This window comes from Ceratotherium simum, chromosome 30 (assembly GCF_057802395.1).
Source record: "Ceratotherium simum simum isolate JZ-2026a chromosome 30, ASM5780239v1, whole genome shotgun sequence".
NCBI lineage: Eukaryota > Metazoa > Chordata > Mammalia > Perissodactyla > Rhinocerotidae > Ceratotherium > Ceratotherium simum.
In genome coordinates, this window is record NC_141929.1 from 36,758,040 (window position 1) to 36,772,253 (window position 14,214).

At 36.7% G+C, this 14,214-nt stretch overlaps 1 protein-coding gene across 2 annotated transcripts in view; it reads right to left on the reverse strand.

The window, feature by feature from the left end:
• The window catches only part of LONP2 (lon peptidase 2, peroxisomal), a 107,402-nt gene that overhangs the window by 35,668 nt on the left and 57,520 nt on the right, over positions 1 to 14,214 (reverse strand). For both annotated transcript variants that reach the window (XM_087420291.1, XM_087420292.1), the window contains exons 9-11: positions 12,474 to 12,624; positions 10,632 to 10,758; positions 6,685 to 6,818 (exon numbers count right to left, since the gene is read on the reverse strand). In XM_087420291.1, the coding sequence (XP_087276417.1) occupies positions 6,685 to 6,818; positions 10,632 to 10,758; positions 12,474 to 12,624 (412 nt within the window). The remainder of the gene's footprint in view (positions 1 to 6,684; positions 6,819 to 10,631; positions 10,759 to 12,473; positions 12,625 to 14,214) is intronic.

The window sequence follows — 14,214 nt, forward strand, 5'->3', positions numbered from 1 at the left end:
AGCTTTTCTCCCCTGAAGAAGGCCCACCCAACAGAGTAATATGGCTATTCTTAACTGATTCTGCAGCACAGAAACTTCTATTCTCTATTAACAACCCAAACCATAGGTTTTCTTTAAAACTCGAAACAAACTATTTCAACTCTTGGAATTGGGGGTTGTATTAATAGAAACAAAATGTATAAAAACATTCTTTAAAATAAGCAAAAAATAAATAAAAATCTGTGATAGCCAGCCTTTAAGATCGTCCCCAATGATCCCTACCTCCTGGTATTCATATCCCTGTGTAGTGTCATCTCTCATTGTACCCAGGTTGGTCTGTGTGACCAAGAGGATATGGCAGAAGTGATGATTATAAAAAATTGCAGTTTCTCTCTCGGACTCTCTCTGTTTCTCCCTTTCACATATCACTTTCTCTGGAAAAAGCCTGCGGCCATGTTGTGAGCCTCAGGAGTGGCCTATGTGGTGAGAAACTGAAGACTGGCCAACAGTCAGCCAGGAACTGAGGTCTGCTAACAACCATTAAGTGAGCTTGGAAGCAGATCCTCCCTGAGTTGAACCTTCAGTTGGCCAACAGCTTGAGTGTAACCTTGTTGAGAGGTCTTGAGTCAGAACTACCCAGCTAAGCTGCTCCTGGATTCCTGACCCACAGACACTGTGAGATGATAAATGTTTGTTAAATGCTTTCATCTCGTAAGTTTTGGAGTAATTTGTTACACAGCACTAGATAACTAATATAAAATCCATAAGATAAAGAGACAGATCATACAACAAGTAGAAGGCTGTTCCAAGAAGTTAAGGACAAAAGAATTTAGCAAAAAGTTACACAAAGCTTAGAGGTTACTTCCTAAAAACGTACATAGTATTTTCCATTAATATAAGAAATGCATTCATGACAGTAGACAAGAGAAGGGATATGACTCAGATTTGGAGAAGACGATTAAAAAAAAAAAAATGCTGAAAGGATAAAAAGCACTTGATTCTCCTGCAGGAACAGCTTCCTGTTTTGGTTACAAAGGAGCCACACTTAAAATAACTATCAGAAGCATGATTAAGGCTTCAGAAGTCAATGGAAGGAAGCCACAACAAAGAACCCTGAAAGTAGCCTGACAGAAGATGACTCCTCCCGGAGAACTGGACCTGAGAAAAGCTAAGAGAAGAGCTAGCCTAGAAAGTGAGCGGGATGTAAAGTGAGAAACACAACAAGTCAGGATCAGACATACAAACCCCATAGCATGCGGCTCTCTCCTACAGCATTTGACCCCTTGGCACTAAGTAGACTTGCTACTTCAGTAGCAGGATACATTTTCTCCACCTAGCATATTCCTGCCAACAGTCAAGAGTGTGGTGAACTGGGAGAATTAAAGTTAAAGAATGAGGAAAACTAGTGCTGTATAATTCGAATATTTTATTTTGATGCATTTTTAACTGTGAAGTTGTCTGGAAAGGATATATCAAAAAATTAAGGATATGATATCTGCCTTCTTCTACTATATTAGGTTGATTTCACTGTCCTACAGAAGGCAAACCTATCACAGAAACAACACATGTCAAAATGCAACTCAGTCAAACTGAGATCCAGCCTGAATTACAGAAATTGTCATAGAGTTAGATTTGCGGTCTAGCCAGCCCAATGTTTTGTGGTCAGCAGAGGCCCCAGGGAATCTATCATGAGAGGATAAGCATGTTTTCACTGACATAAAATCCTATTGCTTATGACTCATACCATCCAACCACTTAGCCCTTTTCCCAATTTATAGCTTCTGTTTTCCAATGGACTGGGAAATAGCCAAGTTTATAAAGATGTGTCTGTTAGAGTCAAATGGGCAAGGCATAGTGTTTATTGGGGAATGTTGTTAAGGGATTTATGAATCAAATCAAAGTCAACTAGACAGCTACAGAGAATCCCATTCAACTGAAATTTTATAACAGTCAATTAGGTGATGAGTGGTTGCCCAAAAGTACAAAACAAAGGCTATACAGGCTGGTAATTTCTTCATAGGCATTGTTCCTACCTACTTTGCCTATTATCACTATTTATATTCGACATTTTCCTGGAGGTCCCAGCTAGCGCATAAGGGAAAAAAATGAAATTAAAGGTATAATGATCAGAAAGGAAGAAGTAAAAACTGAAATTATTGAGGCCGGCCTGGTGGAGTAGTGGTTAAGTTCACGCGCTCCACTTTGGCGGCCTGGGGTTCGCAGGTTCGATGCTGGGCATGGACCTACACACCATTCATCAAGTCATGCTGTGGCGGTGTCCCACATACAAAATAGAGGAAGACTGGCAGAGATGTTAGCTCAGCAACAATCTTCCTCAAGCAAAACGAGGAAGACTGGCAGTAGATGTTAGCTCAGGGCCAATCTTCCTCAACAAAAACAAAAAACAAAACCCCCCAAACTGAAATTATTTGCATTTGTGACGATTGATGGTGTGTGCAGAAAATCCACAAGACTCCACAGACAGAATTAATAAGTCAATTTGGCAAGTTTGCTGGATACAGGTCAATATAGTATTCCCATAAACTAGCAGCAATAAAAATTGAATATAAGAAATTAAAAATACCATTTATAATAACACACACACACACAAAGATCAAATAATTAGAAATTTATCTAAAGAAAAAATATACAAAAGCTCGTCACTGAAAACTACTGAAACACTTCAAAACATCTAAGACAAAAAAATGAAGCTAGTCATGAATTGGAAGACTTGATAATACCAAACTGTCAATTCTCCCCAAACTGACTAACAGATTCAACCCAAACTGATTTACAAATTCAATGCAATCACAATCAAAGTATCAGGAGGTTTTATTTATTTACTTACTTATTGGTAGAAACTGACAAACTGATTCTAAAATTTATATGGATATCTGAATGACCTACAATAGCCAAGGCAATCTCGAAGAACAAAGCTGGAAGGCTTACACTACCAGATACCAAGACTATCTGAGATACAGTCTTTCTTCAAATTCTGTATGATACTGCGAGTAGAAATTTCATCCCAGGCCCATACCCATTCAATTACCGTAAGTTGGCTAGTTGAATTCATTGTTCCTATAAGGGTTTATCTGAGATCTCCATAACATAACCACTTACCAGTATTGCTTTAAGTGATATTTTAAAAGCTTATTTATAACAACATCTAACACAGCTCATAAATAACTGTTAAATCTGTGTTAATTTTCTGTCTTTTTTCTAACCAACTTGCAAGCAACTTCTATGAGAATAAGAAACTACTATCTTGACATTCATTAAGTTTAATGTAGCCTCTCTAATACTGTATTTTTGAAAAATAATAGTCTAAGAAACTTAATAAAAATTGATTATAATACAAATCCTTCTTTGCTGAAAATAGTATGAGAAAAAAATCTTGATAGATATTAAATGGACATATATAGTACTTGAACAAATAGACATTTGCCTAACTCTTTACAGAGAAACATCCAAGTATGTAAAAGTGAACATGTGGAACATTTCTATCCTTGGCCAAAGGCAGGCAAAAAGCAGAATAAAACTTTACTACACACTTTTATCTCTAAACCCAACTACTATCCCAGCAAGATAAAGGGCAATTCGGAATACACTAATAACATACAGAAAACATAGGCAGTACTGCTTTTATGAAATACTTCCCATACTTTATAGGTAAGAGACCATACCATAAATATTCCTTCTCTAACACGGATTACTATAAATCTCACCTGCCTTTTAAACTCCATTATTATTTGTACTGTTTAACTGCCAGTTAAGATCCCACAAATACAAAGACAACTGCTCACAGACCAGCGTTTCTGGGCCTACTCCAGAAAGTTTGTTCAATACACTGGAGGTTTCTGCCTGTTCTGCAGCTTGTGGCCTGAAATTACTTTTCTTCCTGGCAGCAATTCTAAGTCCAGCAGTATTTTTAACATTAAAAATAACTCCCTCACTGCACTACTTAAAATTTCTAAAACAACTGTTTTATTTTATACTGTAATTTTAAATAATTCATTTGTTAATAAGAAACTTTCGTTACTAAGCTAGCTCCATTTGAACTGTGTAGAATGAAAACCTAATACAGACATTTTTGTAGAAAGTTTTCTTGTGGCTTGCTTGAGGTCATACACACCAATTCAGGATACCTTATAATTATCATACTAAAATCTGGAGGAGAGTCATTTACAGTAACTCAAGAATATCTTAAAATATTAGATCCAGCTTAGAGCCCACAAACCTCTAGTAATAACTACAACTAAAATCATCCTCATGACACGAGTATGTATCCTAATTATTCACTCATCTGCATCTCTAGGTAAGATCTTCACTACTCAAATCTCCTTAACTATGTTATCATTTACAATTTGTTCTGTGAATTATCGATCAAAAAACATAACCAAATAATTGTTACCATGAAAAATTGTATGTTCTCAGAGTTCACAAGATGTTTGAACAAGTTCTTGAATATTTCTGGGTTACCTTTAAATAGCTAATAGGATCACAGACATTATTAGAAACATGCTAACAGATGTCTGTATAACCATTAAGCACCGTATAACTATGGGAAGTATGCTTTCACATAAAATCCCTCTGAATGTTTTATTATAAATTCCCAATCACACCATCTAATCCTCAACACAATTTTCAAAATGTGTTAACTAGATAAACTCATTTCACTCTCTGCCTTTCTAACATACCAAAGACAAGAACAAAAAGACACAGGCTCAATGGCTCGAGGCCACAGCACAGTGTCCTAAGAATAAAAAAGGGGAAATTCAAGAACTAGGCCTTAGATTTAGAAAGGGAAAAAAGGTGAAAACAGCTCAGTCCTCTACTGTCACTGTCAGCTACACCAGTGATCCCATTCTCTCTTTTTAAAATTTTACTGAGGTAACACTGCTTTATAATATTATATAAATTTCAGGTGTACATCGCCATATTTTGATTTCTGTGTGGACTACACTGTGCCTACCACCCAAAGACTAACTGCCATCTGTCATCATGCACATGGGCCCTTTTACCCCTTTTGACATCCCCTCCCCGCCCCTCAGGTAACAACCAATCTAATCTGTATTTTTGTGTTTGATTTTGTTTTTTTATTATTTTATTGAGGTCACATTGCCTTATAACATTGTGAAAATTTCAAGTGTACATTATTATATCTCAGTTTATCTACAGACTGCATCGTGTTTATCACTAATAAGTCCAGTTTTCATCTGTGCCCCTTTAGAGTGACTCCACTCTTGACTGGCAATAACTCACCTAGGGACTTTTTAAAAATTCAGATTTCTGAAAATGGTGGTTTGAACATGTGTTTATCTTTAAATTTTCACTCCAAATCCTATTAAAATGATAATCAAGAAACAGAAAAAGTATAAATCCACAAGAACAAAAAAATAAGAAAGAAGACAACAGCTGATAAGAGATGCTCACGACATCATGGAAAACAGAAAGTGGATGGACAAGAAGTAACAAACACTTACAGGCTAGAGAGAGTGGAAACCTTAATGTTGGTGGGGGCAGGAGGGTTATCCACAAAATCCTGCTACAGCTCACGAATATGAGGTACCCCTAAAAACATGGGTGAGGAGTGAGACTAGAGAAAAAAAAATTTTAGTCTGTGTAGGAAACAATTAGAGCTTAAGATCCCAACCCCTAGTCACATAACAAGGGCACTACCCCCTCCTGTTCAAGAGAAGAAGGGAGCTTTACTCCCTGGAGAAGATGAACCAGTGAGGCTGGAGGCAGAGTGGGAGCAGGGGTGAAGCAACACAGTGGAAACAGGACTATGTGAAAGTCTACTCCTTTGATAATCCTGATGGTAGAAGCGCTGTGCTTAGCAATAGAGAAAACAGGGAAGATGTTTAACTGCGTCTATTCCACTACCCTATCACAAATTAGGGTTCTTCAACCACAATCATCAAACTCCTTTCTAGAAAGAGCTATGGAAATGGGAGAACATCGAATCTCTCTAGTACGAAGGAAAGCTTCAATTCTCTACTACTCAAGTCACCTTTGTTAAGGCAAGTTTTGGTGACCCGTGTAGCAGCAGGGTGTGATGAACTGAGACCCCGCACAGGTCTGCGGCAAGAACCTAAAACTTTTTAACTGGGTACCAAAGGAAACGTCCAATTTCATTAATTCTAGTAATAAGACCCTCCCCTTTCTTTCCCTGTCACCACCTCTACAATTCCTTTCTTAAGAAAAAACAAATTTAAATTACATTTTATCTGTGTACCTATCAAAGAAAATGTGTCATAAAATCAAATTACCACATATGAAGCTGCTCCAGAGTACAAAGGTCTGCCCTTACAGTACTTGGACAGCTCGGATTTTTTTACCATTGTAATAACTTTCTATGCTATAAATACACAAAGACTTAACAACAATTTGGATCAGAAGGAGAAAAGACAAAACCAGAACCTACATGAAGTGTACCATCATTATGCATCTGGAGAAATCTACCACATTCTGAAAGCACTAATATTGAGAATTATTCCAGATAAAACTCTGTACCGTTTGTAACAGAGAATCCTCTTGATAAAATACAGCAAACATTAGGTTACTCCTTACTCAGTGGAGGCATTTACCAGTGGAGTATGTGCCACTGCTCCAAGACTACCCACACCATCCCTCCATATCCAACTTCTTTTGCCACACACTCCTCACCACCAAGCCTGGGAGCACCAGACCAAAGTCACAGACCTTCTCTCTCAGTCACACCAGAACGCTCCAATTTGGCTTCTTTATGTTGTCCTTCTGCCACCTTCACAGCAACAGCTCGGCAAATGGCCCCAAACTTCCTATCCAGAGAACGAACCCCCGCCTCTCTGGTATACCTGTAATTAAAGAAAAACACGTGACTTTTGGCAAAACACCACCTGTAAAGAAAGACAGAAGCAATGTGATGAACATTTATACTAAAGCAACAGTGCACATTTAAAAGTTCATTATGTTTTCTTAAGTACTAACTTACATGAAAATTTTTCATTAAAGTATTGTTATTTCTTAAATATTCAGATGTATTTCCAGCTACAACTTTTACCTTTATACAGATTATCCTGAACTATTACACTATATTTAGAAATGAATCCCTGGTTCTTCATTTACATTAAATTTGGCAGCACATAAAACATCATTTACTCCTTGATGACATGCGTAAGAGCTTACTTAAAAAAATTCGTCAATTTAAGAAAATTCTATTTGCAATGATATAAACCAATGTTACTGCAATAAAAAAAAAATAAATTAAAAAAAAAAATAAAGTCTATGGAAAATCAAAAAAAAAAAAAGAAAATTCTAGATAATTTATTATACTTGAAATATTGCTGAGAAGAATCAGGAAAAGCAGAATTTTTTTTCCAACTAAAGCAAAAAAAAAGTTTGACACAGAAGACTACTTTTTACTAGAAACTGTGCTAATCATCTATATTCAATAATTTCATTGTGGAGACTTCTAAAGAAAGAAAGTATGCGAAGAGATGCAAGGCTTGTGATTTTGTGAAAAACACTCTAAAGGTGGTTAGGCAGAGCTGTCTTAAAAAACTTATATGTGAGACTCAAATTCCATAAGCCATTTCATAAACCTCTGTATAGGAGAACCTTTTTCGGTCACCCAGCTTTAGATGGATTTCAATGGGCAGCATCAGACAGAGAATGCAGTTTTATCTGAAAAACTGGATTTATTAGGCAGTCAGACACATATTCTAGACTTTAGGGAAGCACATTTTAAAAGTTCTCAGAAAAGACAAATAAAAGCTCTTGGCTAAACACTCTCAAGTAGAACTCATTTCAATCAAAGGGATAAGAGGATATAAGAATAAAGTCCAGGGCCAGCCCAGTGGCATAGTGATTAAGTTTGTGCACTCCACTTTGGCGGCCTGGGGTTCAGAGGTTTGGATCCCAAGCACAGACCTACGCACTGCTCATTAGGTCATGCTGTGGTGGTGTAACACATACAAAATAGAGGAAGACTGGCAGGTAGGTTAGCTCAGGGACAGTCTTCCTAAAGCAAAAAGGAAGACTGGCAACAGATGTTAGCTAAGGGCCAATCATTCTCACCAAAAAAAAAAAAAAAAACAAACAAAAAGAATAAAGTCCATATTACACAACTGCATATAATTTCAATAAGGAAGAAAACAGCAAGGCATCTTAAAACTAAACAAATCAACATGTAAAAACAAAAACCAACACCCAGTGTAGCTTCCTGGACAACTACCTGATCAGCTCAGATTAAAGGGTCTGGACAAAAAATGAAAGAAGCCTGAGGGAGCTCCTGGAGGAACAGCAGCAACACACAGAAATGGTACCCGGAGTTCAGGATGAACTGGAGCTTGCCAAAAATGATAAGGACAGCAGCAATAACAAAACACTGTTTTTTGGTGTTTAGAACACTTATGGGCTAGGAACTAATGCAGACAGTATAACATTGACAGCTGACTGAAAGGAAGTAGACGACAACCCATATTTAGTATTTTAAACCAAAAAGGGAAGAATCACCAGTAACAAAGAGACTTGATGCTTCTTATCAAGGACTTGAACATGAAGATGCTATACATGCCAATTTCCAGAGGACATACAACTAATGTACTTGATGGTAATCAAGATGGAAAAAATCAACTTACAGCAATGGCACCTGAGACTAACAATCAACTATGCATAATTGCAAACTTCTACATTTGGGCTTTAAAAAATTCAACCCTATTAATGCACAACTGAATACACCAAGCTTAGCAGAAATTCATATGCAAAAGAACAAAGATGTTAGGTAACTAAGTGCAACAGGCAAGAGAATAACCTAAAACAGCTAAGAAGCTTGAGATATAGTCGTCAAACAATATAGTCAGAATCAGAAAACAAGTGTTCTTCTTACCCCATGAACTGTTTAGGCTACATCTGAAGTGAGAGCTCCACTCCACGTGGCTCATCTTAAAAAGGACGTTGACATCACAGGAATCATTCAGAAGAAGACTCACCAGGAAGCTGGGAAGTCTTGAAAGTGGGTCAAGAGGAATGGCAGAGAGAAGAGGAATGTTTGGCTTGAAGAAGAGAAGGTTTATGGCTGTGGACCGGACAGCATTTTTTTAACACCAGAAGGGCTGTACGAGGGAGGACTTATATTTAGATTCCAGGTGCTCCTATAGAGCAGAACTACAAAATCATAGGCGATGAATATGAAGACTATCTCTATAACAATTATACTTACTCACCAAGGAGGAGGTAGCAGTAAGCACTCTAGCACTGGAAGAATTCAAGTGGGCTGGTCACACTGGGAGGTAAGGAAGACAGGATGACTTCTAAGATGCCCTCCCCTCCTCCCGAACATTGTGGGTCTGTGACTACGACACACGAAAAGATGAAAAACAGCAAAAGAGGAAAAACTACGTCCTAAGTTTGGCAACTCACTAAGTCACCAAAACTTGCTGGAGTAGCAAATCCTGTGCTGTTTTTAAAATTATCAAAACTGCACAGAGAAATTTCCTAATGTCCACAGCTTTTAACAGCTGATGTTTTGACCTAATAAGTTTTTAAAAAAGAAATAGTTCTCCAGCGGCCAATTGGGAAATACAAATAATGATAACTCTTCGGAGTCATCATTAGTTAGATTCAGAGAAGCTATAGATATTTTTCCCTATCACTCATATTTACAGATGGGGCAGCTATCAGAAAGATTAGGTGACTTGTTGACAGTTACTCAAAGGCATCAGGAGTGTTATCCGGAAGAAAGTTGGAAGACTTTGGCATATAAATCACCAAATTTGTTTCTTCTGACGTGATCCACACAGTAAATCACCGGTTAAGGAAAGGAATTCTCAGGTCAGATTTAGTCTTACTGTCTTGTAGATAAATGCAAATAGACTTCCAAATAGACTTCCATAAGAAGGCCGGCTTAGATCAAAAAGCAGCCTGCCTGGCCAAACTGCAAGTCAAACTTCAAAAGGGAGAGATCCCTCACTTCTCTCGAAAAACAGCAGTTGCTGGGAAAGGGCCCGACGAAGAGTGCTTGGCGGTCTGACCCAATTTACCTGATGGTGCAATGGATCTGTGATGCTGAGCCAGGAAAACTCTAAGAGGCTACTGTAGATGTGAATTCTCAACAGGGTATATTGTCCATTCAAACACGCAATCTATAAATTACGCTAAATAATACTCTACTCGGATAATTTACATACTCCTTGCCATAGGCTTAAGCACTTGGTAGCTAACTCGGGAAAGCACTTCCCCTATCGTTCCAGTGTTAATTCCAAAGAGGGAAACTCCAAGGATCTTTAAGTTTCTCAAAGAGGAGAGAAGAAAATCTGTGTTACTTAAAACAGGTGTCTGAAAGTAGCATCTACTTCTTAATTATTGGAGCATAAAAAGAGTCTCAATATTTTCCGTGTTTTTGGTTCTTAATTTATCAGATTAATCCCTTATATTGCTATTGTAGAAAGGTTGAAATTCTGGCTCAACTAAAGTCCTTTGTTATGAAGATACTCTAAATGCTTTCCCTATGAATTTCTGCCTAATACAGAGCCCTGTGTAAATCAACGGTTACTGAAACGCTTGCTGGCAATCTGTTGGAGAGATCGAAATGGTTGCTGTGAGTTGCCAGTAAAATAATCTCCTTTCCAGACTCAAACATTACCGAAGCCTCGGGATGGCTGACTCACCTGGTGATGATGTCGAGAGTAGTAACCTGAGGGATCTGAATCTGTTGAGGAGTCAGCCCATGCAGTTCCAGTTGCTTTGGGATCAAGTGCCTGTGGGCAATCTCTATCTTCTCCTCTTGTGTGTACCCTGGAAAGCAAGGGGTCTTCTTTTGTAATTAGGCACACGGCTGCCACATACCAGGCTTTTGAAATGAATCAGATGCAGATTCAGTGGATCTTGGACTTAGGATGAATTTAAGTATTACTTCAACTAAGATTATAATCAGAATAAAGAAATTTAATCTCTAATCAATAACTGTTAAAATTTCCAACTTTTTCACAAACAAAACTAGCATTTACTAAGTCCAGTGTTTGCAAGTCTTTTGAATAAATGATCTATCTCTGAAAGAGAAATAAATCTGAGTCAAACCTTAGAGATAATTTTCTCCTTAACTCAAATTTGATTTTTATTTTATTATTTAATAGGAAAATAATATATCCCTTTTCTTTAGCATAACTTGATACATAATTGAAAAAACTTACAACAAGGACAACAAACACTTCAAGTAAATAAGCAGTGAGTTTCAAGGGAAGAGCTGCAAAGGAGCTATTTTCAGAACTCTGACTGTAAATGTTAGCAACAAAACAAAACAAAAACTAAGACGTCTCTATAAAAGGTCTTTCCCTCGACATGTTGGAATTATACATATAATTTATATACAATTATTTATATACAATACACACACACACACACAATTACCCCTAAAATAATCGCCCCATCTGCATTTAAGAAGTCGAGTCTTAGAAGCAAGCATGGGCACACTCCTCAGGAAGGAAGAAGGTGGCATCATACAGAGGCGTCCACCTCTGTAGCAGTTGTCCTGATTATTTCATTTCACATTATTGTATTTTATGGATTTTCTCCCTTGATGTGAAGTTTCCAAGCAATTGGGTCTCATTACTTATTTATTTTAGCCTCATAAGTATCCACAAAGCAATTTTTTACTCCACCATGTTTTAAAACTAAACATAGGAACCTGCAGGGCTCACAGATAACTAAGAAATCCAATTATCACTCACTTAATAGCAAAAATATATTTCAGAGAAATATGAAATATATATTATCTATATCTAAATATTATCAATATCTAAATATATTTAGAGTCTACTCTATTTTCATTTTAACAAATACTCACTGATATTTGATCTCTTCTAGGGAAAAATAATTCCAAACAATTAAAATAAGGTGAAAACACTGGGATTTATTCAGTATTAGTAACTAAAGAACTTCATTTTGCACACTCCAGTGAAGGCGAACAGAAGACATGGTAGAAACTATATGTATAACTACCTGACAGATCAAACAAGAAAGAAGAGGTCTCGTGTACTCTGCACTTTTATGTAAAAGTGAGGCCAGATGTAACAAAAAGAAAGCTCATCTCCTTTAGGAACCACCTCTTAATAAGAATAAACGATTACACTTTCCCAGAGACGGTAAAAACTTCAAAATCTGATTGACAGGAAGCTAAACTGACCATGTAAAGATCCATTTTGGGTTTTTAGAGGCTCCCTTTAAATAAATTAGTGATGTTTATCTATAATTGTAGAAACTGCTTCAAAGAAGGACACACAGGTGCTCCTCTCTGCACTGGTGAAAACGAACACACAAACAAACAACATTTTGCTGTTCCAGACTTTGAATCCACATAAAAGCTGGTTTACATACCAGACTCAGAACTTCTGAACATCACGCACTGGCAAATCAACTTTTTACTCGAAACTCCACAGCTCGACCAATTTTAAAGGATTATGCTCAGAAAGGCAAGAAATATCAAACAATGAGTTTCTTCACGAATCAAGTACCTGGCACCTGGATAATCTCCATTCTGTCCAACAAGGCAGGTGGAATAGTAGCAGTGGTGTTGGCAGTGGCTATAAAAAGAACTTGGGAAAGGTCAAAGGCCACATTTAGATAATGATCTGTGAAGTTATGGTTTTGTTCGGGATCCAACACCTGTGGGAGAACAATAAACATGTAAAAAATCCAGGAGTGCCAATACAAAGCTGTATAAATTAAAACACACAGGATATTCTAGCAAGGATGATATTTCTGCTTGATATAGGTAGTTCAGGAAACGGGGATAATACTAAAACCTGAGCATCATTCTTGGCATTCCCCACGTTCAAATAGTTTTTTAACAAAATGAAACATGTTCAATATCAAAATTTTTGAAAACATGTAAAAGCACAGAGAAGCAAAAGTTACCCTTTCAAGCTTTGTTCTTAAACCTATTTATTAATGACGCATTGTGTGGCCATAAATAGGTTACCAATCCTGCAGAACCAGTTTCCCTCTTGGTAACATACCCTCTCTGAATTGCTATGGGAACTTAAAGTAAATGTGTAGAGTATTTTAAAATTCTTAGGTAACAGGTAAAATAAAAATTAGTATATTCCTCCCCTAACATTATCAGAAAGTCTATAAAGTCTTCCACTGAAAGTGGAATTCCAAACAAGACTAAACTAGTAAAAATTACTATGCCACTATATTCTGACACAGCACAAGGAAATAGTTCCATTTTTAAAAATGTCTTAAAGTAAAACCTTTCTGTTTGTAATGAGCAATATGTCAATAGCCCTAAAAGTATTTTAATTCGATAAATTAGATACTCTACCAGTTACGTTCTTAAAACGTTGTACAATTGTATCTTAAGGAGCCTGTATCTTCTTTAGATACTGCTCAAAGGCTCCGAGTCGCAGGCACTCATTCAGGAGAGGCCCACACAGGACTTTAAAGAAGTCACCAATAGTCTTCTACATGTTCTAAACCTTTAACATATTACCACTTTCACCTGTATTAGATTACTATAGATATAGATAGGGTTCACATACATAGTCAAAAGGGAAGTAAAATGACTAAAATACTTACCAATCACAGTTTTATTATAAAACCAGCTTTTCCTTGCTTCTGATTTCCTTTCCAAAGTTTTACTTATTTTTAAATATATCCACAACTTAGTCTTAATTCAAAGCCCTTGACACAGAATCTTGAACTTTGTTCAACGTTCATTATTATTGGAAACTCACTGTTTATCTAGAATACAATTCCCAGAAATTCTACTATTCATATTTTCATAAGACTTAATAATGCTTCATATTATAAAGATAAGGTACTTTCAAGTCACCAAAGACAATTCTAATTATGTTCAGTATAGTATTGGTTAAGAGTAATCTTACTGTCTACCAATTATCTGAAAACTGTTGATCTATCTATGGAAACTATGGCAATCTTAGGTAAACCCATTATCTAATTAAGAAAAAATCTATTCTTTAATGGCTGTAATTAAATTTAATACATCATGTTGCATATGTTTTAGAAATGGCTGTCAGACCTGTCCAAGTGAAATAATTTTTTTCCCTTAAAATTTTAAGACACTGGGGTTTTAAAAAAGGAAGGAAAATTAATAAAGCAATGTTTCTGACTATGAATGAGGTCTCTTAAACAGCATTACAGGACATCTAGGTTATGAGGAGAGAAAATTAGTGATGCCTAACTTGCCTGCCTCCATCTTTTATTTCAAAAAACACAAAAAGATATGTAGAG